Below are 13,620 nucleotides of genomic sequence, written 5' to 3'. Positions count from 1 at the left end.
TGTTGTAAAAGGCCAGCTGCTTTTACCCTCCTTTCCTGCTTTCGTCCCTTCTTCTGGCGTAACGTGAGCTGCTCCTCTCCTAAGTCTCTTTCCCTTCCTCGCCTTGATGCCTGTTGGAATTAGGCAATTTTCTCTCAAATGGATAAGGAGGGTTCCCTTAAAGGACCCTCCGATTTCAGATAAGGTAGGAAAGTTAGAGGTAGAATCTACCTGAGTATCCCAACCGGGGTGGGAAGATTACTGTTTTACAAGTAGGAGTGAAAAATGTAATGGCACGTAACTATTAAGGGGAGGTGGGCACCAGGGATGGGTTGTCAGTAAAAGATAAATATTTATTTCTTGGGGCAATTGTATAACTTACTCTATATAAGTGATTAGTCTCTTTTTAATATTCTTCTGTCTTAAAGAAACTTGAGTTCAGTGTCTGACAAGTAAACAAGATTTAGAACCCTATGTCTCTGAGTGCAGAAAGCCTACATAGCCTAGTCTTTAGTGCCAAAAGATAGCCTAAACTCGGGAATTCCCTGACGGGACAGTGGTTAGGGCTCTGCGCTTCCACTGCAGGGGGTATGGGTTTGATCCCTGGTCTGGGAACTGAGATCCCACAAACTGCACAGCACAGCCAGAAAAAAAAAAAAGATATCCTGAACTTGACTTGGGTAGGAGGAAGTACTGTAAATGGAGGGGACTTTATAGAGAAGAGAGCTCAGTTTAAGGTAACTGGTTTGAAATGATGGCGCAGCTAGATGGCTACATGGTTTGGTATTGTTGGGGTAAACGGGTGTGTGCCCACCCACCCCATCCTACAAATCTAGAGAGGTAGAGTGACTGGTCCCCTCTAGTGGTGTGTGAGTGCGAGGGGGTGGTACATAATCTAAGGCAGAGTTTGTCTGTTACTCTTTTTTAAAAGTAGGCACTACTGACATTAGTGACTCATTGTGGGCTTTGGAAAGTCAATGACTACTCCTTTTCCTAGATGGGCCTCTAAAAAAGAATGAAGACATATTATTGTCTTGAACAAGCTTGGTGAAATGGAAGCCAGGGTTTTGAGCTTGACTGCTACTCCCCTCCCCATCTTCTCACCCACCTTCTTCCCCTTCCCCCACTTTTTTTTTTTTTTTTGCCCTTAAAAATTCTTTTAACTGTAGACTTGGCTTATGGTTACCATATTTACTTAATATTCAATCAAGTACAGACTCTGAAGATAGAGTAAGATTCATCGTTTCGGCACATGGCTGCCTATTATGTGTCAGGCGTTTTCGCCTGAGGATATAAAGGTGAATAAGATACATGGCTCCTGCCTTTATGGAGCCTAGTTTGTACAGGATACAGGTAGATATTTGTATTCACTGTGATAAGAGAAGTACATGGAAGTTCATCCCATGGAAGTACATAAAAGGGCACTTTATCTTTTTGGAATAAATTGCTACTTCAGTAAAATAATTAATTTTGCCATTTTTCATTTTGGGAAATGCTTCTAATCCAAAGAATTTTCTTATTGCTGCAAACAATTTGCAAACTCTAAAGTACTACACAGGCTATATTTGTTGTTATAGCTATGAAAATGCTACAAATTCCCCTAAAAGGCATGCTAAGCTAATTTGATTTGGCATTGGTCCCCTTGTCTGAATACTCAAATGACTCAGTAGTTACCTCTAACTGCAGGAAATGTGGCCGACAGTTGCTGCTTTCATTCTCGTATGCCGTATCTGTGTTCTGCCCGTCAAGGAACCATCTTTTTATCATGAAAGGCAGAATCAGTTGTCAGATCTTTGATTTTTCCTGCCTCCATGCCAAATGGATCCACATCTAAGCAATTATGCAAACATTCAATTAGGGAAAAATAAAGAAAGATATTTGTTGAATAATATGAGCTTTGATGTGAAGTGTTATAAAGTATCAGCTGAACTTTGAACAGTAGGAAAAAGAGATAAAATTGCAAAAAGATCATGATCAGATATTGTCCAAAATGCAACCTCCAAGAATATTGAGGTTTATACATATTCAGTCCAGTTATCCACTCCTACATCTGTTATAGTTAACAAATTATCAACCTTGTGGCTTTTAGTATTTTGTGATACCAAACATTAAAAATTATAAATTAGGGAATTCCCTGGTGGTCCAGTGGTTAAGACGCTGTGCTTTCACTCCTGTGGCCCGGGTTCATTCTCTGGTTGGGCAACTAAGATCCTGCAAGCTGCAGGGCGTGGCCAAAATTAAAAAAAATTTTTTTTAAATAATAGATTAATTGTTACTATACTTATTAGTACTGAAAAGCTAATTAATGCATTTTAGAAAGCCTTTAAAAAGCTAGAGTGACTACCTGCAAGAGTTACAAGAACAGTGAATTTGTAGGGGGTGGGAGTTGGGGATCTAGGTATTAATTGAATCACCTGCTGTGTTTCACGGTTTGCATACATTGTTTCATATAACCCTCTAAAACTTTTGAAGTAAGTTCTTTCATCTTTGTCGTATTTACCAGAAGAGGAGGGTCACAAAAACATCTTGATGAACAGCATATAGCTAATGAGTGGCATAACCAGGGTTTAAAAGCAGTTCCAGAAAGCTCTGTATGAATAGAAAGCTTTTTTTTTTTTTTTCTATTGTACCATACTATTTCCTGAGAATCTTAAAACCTGAAGGCAGGTCACTTTACCTTTCTGTATCTTGCAGTTTCTCATCTTAGATATATATGAAGATTGGAATAGATAGTCTCAAAGATTCTTTCCAGCTTTAATTTTCAGTTAAACTATAGGAAGGATTTCTGAATATGACTTGACTTTCTATTTTAACCGGTACATCCCCTTCTCCCTTTGATTGCAAGAGGTATATAGTCAGAGAGTGGTTCCAGGATTTAAATTTCATAGAAACAGAGTAGGTAAAGAATGAAAAATCATTCTCTCCAAAGAGTCTTAACATTCCAAATGTGGGCTAGTGCAATCAGATCAGCTATGAGGGAAGGTAAGATCCTATAATGCAAGCCTTGAATTGCTGTCTCAAAATGGAGGTTATTTTCCTTTGTGTAACTAGAGTTCTTTTTCTTAGCAGATCCAGTTTGCTGACCAGAAGCAAGAATTCAACAAACGTCCCACCAAAATTGGACGTCGCTCTCTGTCTCGCTCCATTTCTCAGTCATCTACTGACAGCTATAGCTCAGGTGAGGACTGAACGGCTATGGACCCACTTGTGGAGGCTACTTAAGTATGATCAACGGACCCTCCTGTCTATCCCAGGCTAATTAAGCATGATCAAACCTATGTTTTGGTATAAACACTTTGATTCTCAGTGGAAATTTGGACCAAAATTCTGGATGGAATCTTTGGATTCCTGTTGGGGATTCAGAGTGGAGCTTAATAGAGGCTTCCTCTTCCAATAAAGGCAGAAGAGGGTGATTAAAGAAATTGAGCTCTGACTTATTCAGAGGGTGAGAGTATGTTGCTCACTGATGACCTTCACTGAGCAGCATGTGTGAAGACTTGTGTTTTTTCCATTCTTTGAATGGAAAATAAAAGAGGGGTTCCCCATACATCCATCTGGGAAACCTTAATTGCCCCGAGAAACAGTGAAATCATTGTAGCTAGTTCAAGTGAGCCCTTTGCCTTCTCTTCTAAGCTGTGACATTGTATTGTCTGTTACTCCTTCCTTCCTGGCAGTGGCATTAATTCCAATATATGGGCCCTGGGCTTGAGTTATCATTTAATGCCAGATGAATATTAACATGTGAGACCTTTTGTCAGCATTGACCATTTGTTTTTTGTTTGTTTGTTTTGTTTTGTTTTTTTAACATCTTTATTGGAGTATAATTGCTTTACAATGTTGTGTTAGTTTCTGCTGTATAACAAAGTGAATCAGCTATATGCATACGTATATCCCCATATCCCCTCCCTCTTGCGTCTCCCTCCCACCCTCCCTATTCCACCCCTCTAGGTGGCCACAAAGCACTGAGCTGATCTCCCTGTGCTATGCAGCTGCTTCCCACTAGCTATTGACCATTTGTTCAACAGTGCCCAGTATATGTCTGATCTAATATGGAGCTATTTTATTTTGCTCTTATATAGGAATGTGGTAGGAAGCTGAGTGTTTATCCTAGTTACCTCTTCACATTATAAATAGAACATTCATTAGAAAATTTTCATCTTGACCTGAAATTTTGTTTTTCACACAAATAGGAAAGTAGTGTTTGTTATGTAAAGTTGAAGAAAGCTCGTTTGAGACACTAACTTTTAGATTGGGTAGATTGTTATTTACAGTTTTTACATTTCTTGTTTTACATTTCCCTCACAATCACATAATGTAAATCCCTAGGGATTTTTGTCTAAAGATACCGAATTTTGTACTTATTCTGCTAAAATAACCAGCAGAATAATAAATAATTAAATTAAATAATTTTCAATAACTGTTGAAAATTGATGAACCAGTTACTGTAACTCTGGAAAGTATAATAGTTGTGCAAATGTGAATTGTAAAAGAGTGTGTACATTTTAGACTCTTGAGTTTGTGCATGTTATCTAAAGATTGATAACTAAATGATAATAGTACTAAAATTTAACTTCAGCTCAATCTCTTCCCTACACACTGGACCCACATTTCCAACTATGTTCCTGTGGAGAAAACCAATGCCTGCCTTCCCACAGAAGTCCCCTATGCAGGGAGGGTACTTACAAAATCTCTATTTACCCAGAAGAGTGGGTTTGTCGCCTTTGAACACGTAGTTGCCTGGTATAGCTCATTGGTGAGTGATATTGACTGATGTCACCACCCTGCATAGATTGGACCTTTTAGGTTGAACTATGTGAAATTGCCATTTCTATAGTAAAAAAAATTATCAACCATATATATCCATTTAAGGGTACTGAGTTTGGGAGTGTGGAGTCGAAACATCCTGGACTTAGAAAATAACTTAAAGATCAATTATTCAGCTTCCCATTGGATGCTGGAATTGCCTTGATAGCATTCCTGACAAATGGCCATCTGGCCTCTTTGGGAGCATTTTAGATCATAGGGTGATCCTTGCTTGATTTAGTAATTTAGCTCCCAATAAGCTCTTATACAATCCCTAAAATTTAAAGATTTTATTTAGAAATAAAAATCACCATATTTGGCTGCCTGATTTGGAGGGCATCCTACTGTCCTGGTTAACCTTATCTGGATATATTCCAGATTGTGTCCTTTTAAAAATATTATGCCTGTGAATATAATGTTCTTGGTGTGGTCCAAAATAACCTATAGTAGGTGTTATTTCCATAAACTCAATGCTTTTCAAATGAAACCTAAGATTATGTTTGCAGCTGTGTCACACACGCTGTTACCTTCTCTTGTTTCCACATGAATTGTCAAACCCTTTTAAACAGACTGTGGGGGCTTCCCTGGTGGCGCAGTGGTTGAGAGTCCGCCTGTCGATGCAGGGGACACGGGTTCGTGCCCCGGTCTGGGAAGATCCCACATGCCCCGGAGCGGCTGGGCCCGTGAGCCATGGTCGCTGAGCCTGCGCGTCCAGAGCCTATGCTCCACAACGGAAGAGGCCACAACAGTGAGAGGCCCGCGTACCGCAAAAAAAAAACAAAAAACAAAACAGACTGTGAATGGAGATGCCTACTGCCTATATTCTTGGACTGGGAGTTAGGAGAGACCTAGTTTCTAGGCTTTGATCAGTGTGTGATTTGTTGTGGGATCCTGGAAAACTCTGACAGTCTGAAATGCTCATAACAGAGGCAATGGGAAAGTTATATGAGGTAACACAGAAAAAGCTCCATACTCATCAAATGAAAAGCCAGGAATAACAAAATTACAGCTTTCTAAATATGAGAAGATATGCAAATGCATGTCAGTAAGAACTTGGAACCCATTTTCAGCATATGTTATATTTTAATTGACTATAGAAATTAATATTGTTAGAGCCCCAAAGACTGATCCTTGGACTTCTTCCCTTCTGTGTTTATCTCTTCCCAAGGGAACTCATTCAGTCTCCTAGTTTTAAATACCATATATTGGTGTTTGATTCTCAAATTTTATCTCTAGCCCAAATCTTTCCTCTGTACCCTAGCCCCAGATATTCAACTACCTGCTCAGTCCTTTCACTTCGATGTTTTATAGGCATCTCAGCTCTCCCATGTCTTAAAAACTGAATTGCTGAGTTCCAACCTTGCCCGTCTTCAGTCTATTCTCAATGCTGCAGCCAGATTCATTTTTTAAAATAAGTCAGATCGTATCACTTCTTAGCCCCAAACCCTCCAGTGGCTTCCCAGTCTCGCTCTGAGTAGGATCTAAAGTTCTCACAATGGCCTACAAGACCCTATACCATCCACCCTCACATTATATTTCTAATCACATCTCTAATTTCCCAAACTTTCCTCCTCCCCTGGCTATTTTGTTCACTCCAGTCATGCTATCCTACTAACTGTTATTTTGAAACATGCCACGCATTCTCCTGCCTTAAGGCCTTTGCACTTGCTATTTCCTCTGCCTGGAATGCTCTAGGATACCCTCACTGGGTATCTTGCCTCCTTAGGTTCTTAACCAAAGATCACCTTCTCACTGAGACCTATCCTCTTTTAAAATTGTACAGACACCCCACACCTATCAAATTTTCCTCCTTTATTTTTCTCCATAGCACTTATTATCATATAACATATAATTTATTGTTGTCTTTCTTCCCTTACTTGAATATGAGATCCATGAGAGCAGAGATTTTTATCTCTTTGGTATTGCTCTATTCCCACCACTTAGAACTGTGTTTGACACATAAGAGGTGCTCAATAAATACATATTGGGGAAGGTGTCCAGAGACATTCTTATAAGACTTTACACCCCTGTAAAGGAGTATATACCTCTGATACACTTTCTGTATGTGAAGAGTTAGAAGGTTTATGACATTTCAAAAAAAGATACCTTCCTGTCCAAAGTGCTTGTTTTGCTGAAGATACTTAGAGTCTTACCTAGGCTGTGGCGTACTCTCCCTTCCTAATGATCCTAATACTAAGTTTTGCCGTGCTTTTATTTAGGAACCTCTTCTGGCCTTTTCAACCAGGCTCCTTCTGGGAATCACAGAACACAGAAAAGGATGGTTCTTCAAAGGATGGATCATAACTAGTACCCTGCTAGATACAGAGGAGAGACGTTAATTCATATATTCAGTGGATGCTCCAAGACATTAGGGCTTAATTCTAATGGAACCCAGACTGAAAGGGGCTACGTCAATCCTTGAAATTATTTTATAAAAAACAAACTTCTAAAAACTCTTTCTCTAAGCACAAAACGCTTAAAAACAAATGAATAGAAGAGACTTTTCTTCAAAGTCAGATCATTCTCAGTGATATATTTCTGAAAAAGCTGTCTTTGCAGTGAGTTAATTGGTTAAGGATAAGGAAAGAAGACCAAAGTTCCTTAGTTCATAATTGGTTCTTCTAAAGCTTGAAGTATTTTCAGATTTTTCCAAAAAACAAAGTTTTGTTTGTCTATATTTTGTTGCTAACATAGCTTTTCACATATTTCTAGAGTGTTATCAATGAAATCTGTTGCACATTGACACACAGGTCATTACTGTTATTCTATTACCAAATGAATAGATTGGGTCCAAGAGGAATTGCCTGACTTAAAATAGTCTGATAGGACTAATTCAGCCAGAAGTCTGACTGCTTCTTCTCCTAGCAATAAGCCACAATATCACAGCTTCTAGGAGGTAAGGCTTAATCAGGCTTGAGCCATAGAACATATGTATGACAGTTCCATGGGGTAGATTGTGGATTAGTGATTCACCAAATTATGTTTTGATTCTGAGATACCATGAAACAAGAGAACATCCCATGAAAGAGTTATTTTGTACTTTGTATTACTTTTCTACCTAGAAATTGAACGCTTTTTTTGTGATTATCTCATTTATTCATAAGATTTTTCTGGTGGGAGTTAGGGGAAAGGGAGAGCATGGGGAGAGAGAGGATCTATTATACTCCCTATTTTATGGTTGGATAAATTGAAAATTGGTCACTTAACCAATTAGAGGTGAAGCTAGAGCTAAGGTCTCAGACCTGTACTTCAGTAGGTGATTGTCTTGATTATCGGTTGTTCATTTTTAACTAAATTATGACTCTGGGCTTCATAATGTGCTGACAATTACAAACACTTTAGAAACTGTTCAAGCATGTGTGTGTGTGTATATATATATATATATGTTGGGTTTCTCTAAATTTTCCTAGGAAGAATTTTTAATTCAATCTCAACTATTTTCATGAATATGCTACTTTAAATATAGTGGCAGAAATGAGTTATGGATTTAAAAAAAATGTTATGTTAGTTCAGGAATAATCTTTCCACTGTGTTTGCAACAATAGCATTCTCTTGGTCTAAGTGTGTCAGCCATTTTGCATTCACATATTAGTACAGTCTAGACAACTGATACTTTTGGATCTCACTTGATAACAAGTCTGTATAAAGGGCTCTTTGAAAACAAATCCATTTTGGCTCAAAGAAAAAGATTGGTTGAACTAACTATAACCAGTTGGCTACTGTTAAGAAAAGAAAATACAGTTCTTTCCCTTTAGAAAGGGGAAGTAGTATAATTTTTTTCTTTGAGTTGGAAGAAAACCAAAAATTTGAGTACTTCTCTTAAGGAGAATTTTAGGGGGTTTTGTTGTTTGGTTGGCTTTTTTCCCCTGACTCGTCCTTAAAAGCTGAAGAGGCATAGGGAGAGGAGAGCTATTCTGGGTAGAGTTAGGACTCCAGTCTCAACCTTTTTCATCACTGCCAGCCAACCACCTGCTGCTTGGGTAGATTAATAGATGACAGAGGTAGAGAAAAAAAGAAACTGTTAAATAATATTGTATGTATGTCATTCCTTTCCCATTCAAAATCCTAGAGCTAAGTAAGAACCCTTAAAGATGTTATATTTGGTATTGAATTAAAAATATGTACAAAAAACAGTAATAATACCAGGTATCATTTACTGAGTGCTTAATTACTTTATGCCAGCATTGCACTAAGCACTTTATGTACATTATTTTATTTAATCTTCTCAACAACTTGATTCTGACAAATCATGTCTGCATATTATATAGTCTGCTTCATAGCACATATTACAACCATATAGAAAGAAAAACTCTAAATAATTAATTCTGTAATTAGTTATTTCATGTCTGACTCACCTACTAGACTGAAAATCCCATGAAGGCAAAGACAATCGATATCCGTCCTGTATGCCCAGCACTTAGACTGTGCCTGGTACATAGTAGATGCACAATAAAATTCATTGACTGAACAACTGAATGTGTGAATGACTGAATACATGAATGAATTAACAACCCTATGAAAAAGGTTCTGGTATCACGTCTACTTTATACCCAGAAGCAGAGACTGAGACTTCAACCAAAATCTCTCTGACTCCAGAACACTTAACCACTGTATTTAAATGGCCATTAGGGAGCATAAAAATCATCATGGCTCTGGAAAAGGATTTGAAATTTCAGGATACTCTGAATGTGAAGACTTTCTTCAAAAGCAACTTTTCTATAAATTTGGATCAGGATTAGGATGGCTGTTATCTTTCTTCTCCCAGGTGATAGAAGCATGGTTCCCCTAAGCCTCCGACTCATAAGCCATTTCTGAGTATTGATTGGTGAAACAGGTGACTGCCCAGGAAACTGTTTCTGGGCTCTGTTGCCAAAGGTACTTTGAGCTCTCACTCACCCTAGGAGGGAGAACCATAGACTTTTTGTACAGATTATCTCCTTTCAAGAACAAAAGTCCCTTTGGGGATTTATTAATTCCCCCACCTCCCCGGGTGCTCATGTTCTTTCTTGTTGCCTCGTGTTAGGACTTTGCTCTAGGGCAGTTTTCCAGCTCCAAGAGAGACACTCGGGCCCCTGCTGCCCAAACATTCTGTAGCACCATGCTTGATTAACTGGGCAAGGTCAGACTTGCCTTTTACAGCCCTCCCAGAGATAGACCCTTTGCTAAGAAATCCCAGAAATGCCTTAATTCTCTGGATATAAGTAGATCAGGAGACCCTAGGAGCTCTGAGCTTTTGTAGCTTTCTCCCCTTAAAAATGATGGAAGTACTTCTTATCTCATTGAGAAATATATAATGCTTTATAGACAGTGCTTTATGTCCCCAACCTTCCTCCCCCCAAAACCTTGAGGACTGCTTAGGAAGAAACTATCCTCAGGAACTTAAACATAAATCAAAGAAATCATCCAGCAAATGATTAGCAACTACAGAATTATATGAAGACTAAAAAGACCTCAGTCAAACATGGGAATGGCAGCAGGCGTAGCTGCCTATTAGCCACAATCAAAAGTCGTAGACCTTCCACCCTCTAGTGTATGTTGCTAAATGGATTAGTCATCAGAGCATTTAATTATACTGAAAGAGGGTTTATCTGCTTCTCTGGGAATCTAAAATGCCTAATGCAGGACCCACTGAGGCCAGCAAGAAGGGAGAGCACACTGAATACTTCATTGTCAATGTCTAATTGGGTCTGCAGGCATAGTTCAGCCTCATCAGAGCCAGTCTTAAAAAAGAAAGCTCTGTTTTGTCAGACAAACACTTTTTGTGTGGTTCTTAATTACTTTCCCATGGGTTCCTTGTTTTCTAGGTCTTATCTGTTCAGTTACTGTACTGAAACACAAATTACATCAGGTGTTTGAGCAGCAAGCAGAGAAGGGTAGCTAGGATCCCAGAAACCCATAGGTTAATCACCATGATCATGCATTAAGAACTTGAACCTATTGCTACAGTGGTATAACCTCTCTCTTTTTTCATTTTCAAGGACTTCTGCATGTTCTGAAGATAAAGTTAGCCTTAGATTCCAAGTTAATGCTACCCAGGGGGGATGTCTTTGGCAACGTCTCTCAGCTTCCTCTTTCTGGCCTGCGGATAGCACTTTCCATGGGTGGTGGTTGAGACAGCTCCTTGGTGCCACTTAGGTGCTTGCTTACCAAATGTGTAAATTTACAAGGTGCTGGATTACTAGAAAAGCCTCAGTTCACTCCACGGTTTGGAGTTTTAGAGGAATCCATTTTTTCCCCTAAAGGTATTTTATTCTGTCATTCCAGCTGCTTCATATACAGATAGCTCTGATGATGAGACATCTCCCAGGGACAAGCAGCAAAAGAACTCTAAGGGAAGCAGTGACTTCTGTGTCAAGAACATCAAACAGGCGGAGTTTGGACGAAGAGAAATTGAAATTGCTGAACAAGGTAAGGAAAATAAACACCTTTTCCTCTCAAGCTGCCATGTTAATTCATTTTTACATCCTGGGCTCTAGTAGTTTGTGAAATTTCAGTGTGATTTTGAAGAATACTTATAACAAAAGAAATATGGGCTCAGGAAACACTGTGGGGAGGGAGTAAACTCTAGAGGGTCTAGAAGGAACAAGGAAGAGGGGGAGAGAGACTAGATAAGGGGGACTGGGATATAGGGAATTAAACATTGGACCATTTACCTCTGGAAGTCTCTTATAACAGAAAAATGAAGTTTAATGTTTTGATCCCTTGAGAAACTTAATCTAACAGAGAACCTGTTTGGGGAAGGATCTTATCTTAAGAGAGTACATTTTTCTGTTATTCTTTACCTCTCATCCCTCCTCTCTAAAATTGCTACATGTGTATTGGGCCTTTTCAGAAATGCCGGCACTGATGGCTTTGAGGAAGAGAGCTCAAGGAGAGAAACCTTTGGCCGGAGCCAAAATTGTGGGTTGCACACACATCACTGCTCAGACTGCTGTGAGTCCTTTTCCTTTCTCTACATAACAATAGTTAATAACAGCCACCAGCTATTGAGGGCTGGCACACTAGTTCAGAGCTTAACAAGCGCTCATTAGCCTTCATAATGGCCATGTAAAAGCACATATTCCTGTTTCCATTTTATAAATGAGGAAGCTGAAGCTCAGGGAGTTTAAGTAATTTGTCCAAGGTTATACAGCTAGTAAACCACAGAATCGAGATTTAAACTTCAATATATCTGATTCCCAAGCTTATTCTTTCTCGTCTTCTCCACTGCTTCCCCTTATCTTCCCTTCCTGTGTCATTTCTACACAGCACCTCTGTGTTAGGCTGCTTTCAGCTGCAAATAAGAGAAAACCTGATTCAACCTGGACTGTACATAAGGGAATTCATGACATTACGTAGCTAGAAGTCCAGAGGTAAGGTGGACTTCAGTTGAAGGCTCTCAGGGCTCAGTTTCATCTATCTGTGATTTTCTTGGAGCTGCCTCCTCTCTGTGCTTACTTCATCCTCGGGCTGATAGCAAGATGGTTACAGCTGTTTAAGCCATCCCAGACTGACATGAAGAGGAAGAAGGACCATTTCTTCCTCTCTCCCAAGAGCAAGGAAACCTTTCCCAGAAGTCCTCCAGGGTACTCTGTCATGACACTGAGCAGAACTGGATCACATGCTTATGCCCCACCAGTCCTGGCAGAGGAACTGGGGTTTCCATGATTGGTTTAGATCCGTAATTTTCACCCTTGTCAGATTCACTGACCCCTTTTGATTAAAAAATATGTTTTGCAATGGCCCAGTATTTTATTAAAATGAAATTCAGATATAGCATAGCTAGGTACATATAATTTTTAAAAAATAAATGTAAAATCTTACTGAAATATGAAGGAAGAATAAAAGGAAAGCAATTTATAATAAAATAATGTGTATTTCAATATGTAAGTGCTTAGGTACAAGTAAAGTTGAATAGTCAGATATTTGTCCTTACTTATAGCATTATTTGAATGTGAGTGCTACAAATGTATATACATAAAATGTGTTACTGGTTCCATAGCATCAGAGAAATGTTGCCAAATTATATAATTTTCTGAAATTATAAACAACTTTTTGTAAATTTCTGAATAACAACAATATCAAAAATATGAGTTTTCTCTTGGTTTATACACTTGTTGCATTCTTGGAAAAACTATTATTGTTTTGTATTAAAACTACAACAATACCTTTGTTGACATGTAAAGTGGAATAAAGTTCTAAACTCAGGTAATTATAAATAGATTTCTCACTCATGTGAACTTTTCATTGGAACACTTGAAAATTATACCAGATATGGCATGGTTTTTTTGTTCTAGGAGACTGTCCTACACTTTTGAAATGTCAAGATCCCTGGCCCTACCCACTAAATGCTAGTAACACTCCCCTACCAATTACCATGACAACCAAAATGCCCCCACAGTTTTCCAAAGTTCCTCTGCTGAGAACCACTGACTTAGAGTTGTCATCATCAAAGATGTGATACATATTAAGTTGCCAACTGTAATGAGACCACTACAGGAAATCAGTGTATTAAGAAATTGTCTGGACTCTTTTATGGGATTTATAAGATCCAGGTCATTTGTATGACTAGATCTCTTCCAAAAGATTGTCTTGTAAGCACAACACTATGTGGCCACATTCCTTATTCAGAATAGCAGAGATTCCTCAAGACACAGCTACTGTTAGCATCTTCCCTGTGAGACTTTTCTGGGTTATGTGTTCTCTGAGGAAAAGGATACCTTGGTACCCCAAAATTAGCATAATAAATTGAAAAGCTATCACTTTTTGGAGCTATAGACTAATGAATCAAGGCAGAAACACTCTTGGAACCTTTTTTGGACTTCCCCAGTCAGGGACATGAGACTTCAGTGTGGTGGC

General features: G+C 38.8%; 1 protein-coding gene across 8 annotated transcripts in view; it reads left to right on the top strand.

Annotated features, from left to right (window-relative positions):
• The window catches only part of AHCYL2 (adenosylhomocysteinase like 2), a 178,166-nt gene that overhangs the window by 123,180 nt on the left and 41,366 nt on the right, over positions 1 to 13,620 (top strand). For 4 of the 8 annotated variants that reach the window (XM_030853779.2, XM_060305341.2, XM_060305340.2 and 1 more), the window contains 3 exons: positions 3,049 to 3,157; positions 11,047 to 11,190; positions 11,615 to 11,715. In XM_030853779.2, the coding sequence (XP_030709639.1) occupies positions 3,049 to 3,157; positions 11,047 to 11,190; positions 11,615 to 11,715 (354 nt within the window). Of the gene's footprint in view, positions 1 to 3,045; positions 3,158 to 10,825; positions 10,950 to 11,046; positions 11,191 to 11,614; positions 11,716 to 13,620 lie in introns of those variants that run through there. The other 4 variants (XM_030853778.2, XM_030853781.3, XM_060305338.2 and 1 more) reach the window with 2 other exon arrangements.

The sequence above is a fragment of the Globicephala melas genome, chromosome 9 (assembly GCF_963455315.2).
Source record: "Globicephala melas chromosome 9, mGloMel1.2, whole genome shotgun sequence".
NCBI lineage: Eukaryota > Metazoa > Chordata > Mammalia > Artiodactyla > Delphinidae > Globicephala > Globicephala melas.
This window is presented reverse-complemented; position numbering and strand designations above follow the sequence as displayed.